At 51.9% G+C, this 6,983-nt stretch overlaps 1 protein-coding gene across 15 annotated transcripts in view; it reads right to left on the bottom strand.

Annotated features, from left to right (window-relative positions):
- Window positions 1–6,983, bottom strand: part of FIP1L1 (factor interacting with PAPOLA and CPSF1) — a 93,151-nt gene that overhangs the window by 47,859 nt on the left and 38,309 nt on the right. For all 15 annotated transcript variants that reach the window (XM_075066458.1, XM_075066460.1, XM_075066455.1 and 12 more), the window contains one exon: window positions 2,704–2,797. In XM_075066458.1, the coding sequence (XP_074922559.1) occupies window positions 2,704–2,797 (94 nt within the window). The remainder of the gene's footprint in view (window positions 1–2,703; window positions 2,798–6,983) is intronic.

The raw sequence follows: 6,983 nt of genomic DNA on the forward strand, positions 1-6,983 counted from the left end.
GGTGAACATACAAGTACTCGTAGCCCTTCGAGGCTACCATGTATTTGCGCTCCACGCCACGAGCAGCAGGGGGAACGGAAGCCGGGGACTGCCCAATGGTGGTGGCATTGGCTTGGATGGTCCGAATGAAGGGCAGGGCAACACGAGTGGGCGTGTCCGCCGAGAGTATGCTCACTACCGGGTCCTCGATCTCGGAGACCTCCTCAGCCTGTATGTTCATGTTTTGCGCTACGCGCCTGAGGAGGTCCTGGTGTGCCCTGAGGTCCAGCGGGGGGGGACTGGTGGATGTCGTCCCCGCCACCGCCTCATCCGGGGAGGACGATGAGGAGAGACCTGGCAGGAGTGGATCCGGCGGCGGCTCCAACTGGAGTACCACGTCTGACTCTGGCGGGTGCTCAGGGTCTTGAGGATTAGATGACCTCTCCTCTGTAGGGGACGGAGGAGGGCGTGAAGAAGTGGCCTCCGGAGCCCTGTGTTCGGAGACGGATGAACGTGGAGGGATTTGCTGGGGGCCCTGGGTTTGGTGATAAGCCCAGGGGGTCCAGAAACCCCACTGCTCAGGACCACGTTCCTGCTGAGTCTCGGAGAAGAGAGCGGCCGGTCTGTCAGCATCTAAGTATGCGCTGTCCGCTCGCGAAGAGACTGATCCCTGGCGAGAGGGCCACGGGGGGCCGAACGGGAGTAGTACGAGTCCAGTGCCCTTGACGGCGAAGACCTCCTCGGTGCCGGAGATCGGTGCCGTGAGTCATATCGGTGCCGCGATCGAGACCGGGACCTGCCACCAGCTCGGTGCCGGGAGGTCGACCTGGATCTGGATTGCCGACGGCGAGAACGGCTCCTCGAGTCCCGGTGCCGGTAGCGATGGCTGGATCCAGAGCGGTGCCGGGAGTGTCGGGACCAGCGCAAAGATGACCTGCGCCGCAAGTACGACCGGTACCGTCGCAGAGAGCGGTGCCGGGACTGCGAGTGGCGTCGCGAGCGAGCTCTCTCGCGGGACCGAGAGCAGTGCCGGGATCTTGACGGTGAGCGGTGCCAACCCAGAGAGTCCAGGGACGGCGCTCGCATGGTCGTCGGCTTGCCCTTTGATTGAAGAACCCGCACCGGCGGTGCCAGGGGTTGGGGCAGCGCGGGCTCCGTTAATGCGATAAGGTCCCTGGCCGAGGAGAAGGTCTCGGGCGTCGATGGGACCACCAACTCAACCCCAGATCTTGGTGGGGAGCTGGGAGGGACTGGACTCGACGGACCTCCCGGGCCCGGAGTCGACGAAGTCCCTGGCATGGCCACCGCGGCCGGAGTCGGCGCCGGGTGCTCCTTTCGAGCCTGTTTAGCTGGGGTGGACGACGTTGACGGCCTTTGCCCCTGGGCCGGTGCTGGAGAAGGTCAGTGCCGTGGCATTTTCGCGGCCCCGGAGTGGTCCGGTGCCGAAGCTGCGGCACTCGGTGCCGAGGACGAAGGCTTGAGCGCCGCTTCCATCAGGAGAGTCTTGAGGCGCTGATCTCGCTCCTTTTTGGTCCTCGGTTTGAAGGCCTTACAAATTCGGCACTTCTCGGAGATGTGCGATTCCCCCAGGCACAGACAGGCGTCGTGGGGATCGCTAGTGGGCATCGGCTTTTTGCAGGCCGAGCACAGTTTGAACCCCGGCGAACCAGGCATGAGCCCGGCGCCGGGCACGGGAGAGGGCTAGCGCCCAAAGCCCGCTAACTATATCCAACGAAAACTATTTACTACAACTATACTAAACTATATTAACTATAATTAAGACTAACACTAGAACTATAAACAACGAACAAGGAGAAGCTAGGGACGTGGAGGACAGCTATGCCGCGCTCCACGGTTCCAACGACCGACACGGCGGTAAGAAGGAACAGAGGAGCGAGCGGGCCGGCAGGGGTATATATTACCCACCATGGCGGCGCCATTCTAGGGGGCAACCTGCCGGCCCGCTGGAGTTGCTAGGGTAAAAGTCTTCCGACGAGCGTCCACGCGCGACACGTACACCTACTGGAATGGATATGAGCAATCACTCGAAGAAGAACTCTGATTACCTTCAAAAATCAATTTAATTTAATCAGGGACCACAAACACTAAAATTTCTTATTACATAGTGTGAGCTAGTGGAACAGTGACAAAGAAATTCATTAAAATGTCTCCCTTCATTACAAGCCATTTATGCCTTAAATCAAATTTTTATTTCTTAAATTGCATATTAAGAAAACTCTCCTCACTTCTTTTTAACTTCAATGTCATTTGGGGGGCAGGCATGCATGGCAGATGACTATTTCCAATATAACATCCACCCTGGCCATACAATTGACATTTATATTTATAATATATGTGTGTGTGTTTACAGACACACACACACACACACACACACGTCACCACCCCTATACAGGCCCATTTAAGTCAATGTAGCTGCCTGGGTGTAAGTCAGCAAAGAAGTTGGACCACTGCTGCTTTTTACTAAAAAGTACATTAAAATGTTCTCTTCTGAACAACATCAATTTGGATTTCACAGCAAAAAGAGTTTCTTGGAGTTAAATACAACACATTAATTTTAAATTATATTTGTTCATTTTCCTTGGTTGTTCATATCATCATCATTCATCCATGCAGTTTAGAATTATTTTTCAGATGATAAGGTGAAAGGAAAAAAAGCCCCTTGTTGGTCAGTGACACAACATGTGAAAATCTGCAATACGAAACCTGTATGTTGCTATTTTCATTGGCACGCCGCCTTCCTTCCACTCTGCTGATAGTAATGGTCTGTCCAATCACATCTATTGTACCAGACAATCTCCTGCAACACAGGACAAAATGGAATTACCAAAAAGTACTAAAGAACTTTTACAAAGTTAGAACAAGCAAATTAAACAGCCAAGGCAAATAATATATGAATCAATTAAAGTCCATAAGCACCATCCTCTGTACAAAAGCTATTTACGAGTCATGTAAAGTTTCTGCAGAATGCTAGATCCTAAAAACATTTTCATTTATTGAATCTTATAACATCAGCTTTCTTGTTTCTTTAGAATTAAGGAAAGGAACAGTACAGCTCTCTCAAGAATAAAAGGTGAATGTTTCCACATTCCACTCCCACTTCCCTACAGTAAACAGCCATATGTTTCTGCCTATGTTAAAAGAAAAAGATCTGCAATATTAGAATTTAAGAGTACTGGTAACATGTAACAAGAAAAGAGTATTCTCAGAGAAATTCTATAAAAATTAACAAATGCAATTTAAAAAAAGTGTTACAGGAAACTATCAAAACACAGGAAATTTAGACGTGAGGCTGCAGAAACTATACCTGTAATGCTCCATGGAAGATGGAGAGAATGACAAGGTAAATAATGAGGCATTGATAAAAACGGTTAGCATACTGTGCATACTGTAGATATTGCAGCACATATTACATGAAATCACCCATTATCCTTGGGCTTCTGCAACATCTAGACATAGCAGCATACCATTTAGTGGGTAATGTCAAATGGAACAGGGTACTAGAAGCCAAGAGACCTGGATTCTGTTCTTGAGTTAATAGGTCTGCCTGAAACTCAGAAGTCACTTAGATGAAGCCACTTATCCTTTGGTACCTCAGTTTCCCAAAATGTAGAAATGAAATAGAATCATAGAATATGAGGGTTGGAAGGGACCTCAAGAGGTCATCTAGTCCAACCCCCTGCTCAAAGCAGGATCAATTCCCAACTAAATCAGCCCAGCCAGGGCTTTGTCAACCCTGACCTTAAAAACCTCTAAGGAAGGAGATTCCATTCACAAGACTACTCTTCTCCCTCCAATGTGGCTGGAGGATAGTCGTCGTCTGTGCGGGGCGCCCATCTCCATCCTCCACCCCTCGATGGTCCCTCACTACGGACGCTCGGACGTTGGATGGGGACTCACTTGGGCCGTTAAGAGGACGCGAGGGTCGCGCTGGTTGCTCCTCCCGATCTGCTTTCCGTATACAAAGTCCGAGAATTGAGACGCGGTGCCGCCTTGCTTGTCAAGCCTTGCCATAATCGGCAGATCGAGGCTGCTGTTGTCTCGGTTTTTATAGACACAACCAAGCGTGTCCTATGTCACAAGCAGGCGGGAGAGATCTCCTCTCTGTGTCGGCGGGCCCATAATGTTGTTGGACTTTTGTATAGCCCACTACAGCATCCACTAGCGCTTCCTTTCTCCCCGGCGTGCGCGCACTACCCTGGCGGCCATCTCAGCGCGTCTTTCAGGCTGCCCCGATGGGTCCCTCTCCCTACCCCCCCGCCGACATTGCCTTACACCTTTCCGCAGGTGGGGGGCAACACCCACATGGGACCTTTTTGCATCCTCGACGAACAGGAAGTGTCCGGATGTCTGCTCCTGTCCCAAGGGTGCCATGCGAGCGGGCTCAGGGTAGCGATGCCCTCCTATTCCGTGGGGAATATGCACCTCTTATGCTTCCCCCGTTCCCATTGATCCCAAGGGGCGGAGCCTTTGAGGCGCGCAGGGACAGGCCCGACTTTGATCTTAATAATTGTCCGGGCATGGGGGGCCCCCACGTCAGCAGTGTGTACTGTGCGTCCTGGACTGCGGAGTGGAACCCTGTTCCCGCGCCTCTTCACGACTGGACCTGATCCACGCAGGACCCACGGCGGCTTTGTCACTCCGGACCTCAGCCCTTTCACTCTCTTCGCGTGCTCCTGCTGGACGCGGGTCCGAATTGCACTGCTCTTCCCAGTGAGCAAGTACTCTCTAGGAAGTCCGAAAGCCATCTACTGCAGGACGACGTACTAGCCAAGAAGGTGTTGAGGTGCTGAACCTGTGCGGAAAAGCGCTTCCCACCTCGCCGATGTTTCCATCAACCGATCTCTTGGATACTGTGGTCCTCAAACAACAAGGCCATGGCTATAGCCTCTCCGGTTCAACATTGGCGAGCCAATCTCCATTTTCCACCAGAAGGGGGAAGCGCCGCCAATTCGTCTTTTTCACACCCACTGGTACTCGGTCATTCTCAAAGGCGCTGGAGCACCTTTACCCAGTTCCGTCATCCAGCCCTCCCTGGGATGCTCAACTGTCAATGTTGTCTCGTCTTATTGTCCCTGAGCCCAGTTTGAACCGCTAGCACATGTTCCCTGCCTCATATTGTCCTGGGAAAACGCTTCCTGGTGGCCTTGACATCCATGGCGGCTGCGTATCAGAGACTGCGCGCGCAGCTTCGCCGTGGACCGCTCCGTACAAGGTCGTATCATCGAGAACCAAGGTGCAATGAGGCCCACCCTGCATTCCTCCCAGGGTTGTTCGGCCTTCCCACGTTAACGGAAATTTCCTTCCCGTATTCTTCCCAACTCATTCATCTCGTAGGGAACCAACCAATTGCACGCCCTAGACTGTCGCAGGGCGCTCGCCTTTTATATATGAAAGAACCAAGCCGTTCCGCAAGTCCACATCAGCTCTTTGTCCAATAGCTGAACGCTAAGGTGATTGCCAGTCTCCTCACAGAGGATCTCCCGTGGTGACGTCCTGCATAAAAACATGTTTTACGACCTGGCCGATCTCCCTTCGTGGCGTGTAACTGCACACTTCTACAGAGCCCAGGCATCATCAATGCGTCCTTGCACGGACTTTCGCTAACTCCTGACCGTGGTATACGGCAAGTCTCGAATCTAGGGCAGCGACCTGGTTCCTCCGTGCACACTTCGCTACCATTATGCCTAGTCCAGCAGCCAGGGATGATGCGGCCTTCGGCTCTCTGCGTGTGCGCACGTGACTCGTTCCCTTTCCGACCCACCGCTACGGAAGACTGGAATCACCCTACTGGAATGGATATAAGCACGCACTCCGAAGAAGAAAACACGGTTACATCACCTTGTAACTGTTGTTTCTTCGACGATGTGTTGACTCATATCCATCCACACCCCCCTCCTTCCCCACTGTCGGAGTATGCCAGCAAGAAGGAACTGAGAGGCGGGCGGGCCCGGGCAGGGGTATCATATTACCTCGCCATGCGGCGCCACTCTAGGGTGGACCTGCCGGCCCGCTGGAGTGTAGGGTAAAATTTCCAATGAACGTGCACGCCGGCGCGTTTACCACTGGAATGGCGATATGAGCACCGATCTCGACGAAGGAACAAGAGTTAACAGGAGAGTGAGTACGTGGTTTATATAAAATACTGTTTCTAGTAGGTGCAGGCGATTCCGCCCGCCATTACAGCGCAGTGTAATTTAGATTATACGGCATTTTTGCTTTACGCACTGACTGCGGAACGTAACCCCAGCATAAGATGAGAGGACCTGTACTTTGTTTTTAGAGCAATTAGGCAGCTCCTTGCTCTAACTGGGAGGAGTGGTAGATACTCGAGTGCGTAGGGATAGGATATGAGGGACCTAGACCAATTAGATGGTGGGCCAAAAAAACTGCCTGTAGTTCAAAAGGAACAAGTGGCAGAGTCCTGCACTGTAGACGGGAGAACTCCATTCACTGTAGCAGAACTAGGGACCGAACATGCTAGGAAGCAGTCGTGCAGAAAAGGACCTAGGGTTACGGTGGACGAAAGCTGGATATGAGTCACACTGTTGCCCTTGATTGCCAAGAAGCTAATGCAGTTTTGGGCTGTATAGGTAGGGTATTGCAGCAGATCGAAGGGACGTGTTCATTCCCTTCTGTCCAATTTTGGGCCCCACACTACAAGAAGGGATGTGAAAATTGGAAAAGAGTCCCACGGAGGGCAGCAAAATGATTAGGGTGCTGAAGACATGATTTATGAAGAGAGGCTGAGGGAAATGCGGATTGGTTATGTCTGCAGAAGAAAGAAAATGAGAGGGATTTGAAAGCTGCTTTTCACTACTGAAAGGAGTTCCAAAGAGATGGATCTAGACTTTCTCAGTGGTAGGTGATGACAGAACAAGACGTAATGGTCGTCAAAGTTTGCAATGGGGGAGGTTAGGTCGGATATTAGGAAAAAACTTTTTCATAGGAGGGTGGGAAGCACTGAATGGTTACCTAGGGAGTGT

The sequence above is a fragment of the Chelonoidis abingdonii genome, chromosome 5, assembly GCF_003597395.2.
Source record: "Chelonoidis abingdonii isolate Lonesome George chromosome 5, CheloAbing_2.0, whole genome shotgun sequence".
NCBI classification, from domain to species: domain Eukaryota; kingdom Metazoa; phylum Chordata; order Testudines; family Testudinidae; genus Chelonoidis; species Chelonoidis abingdonii.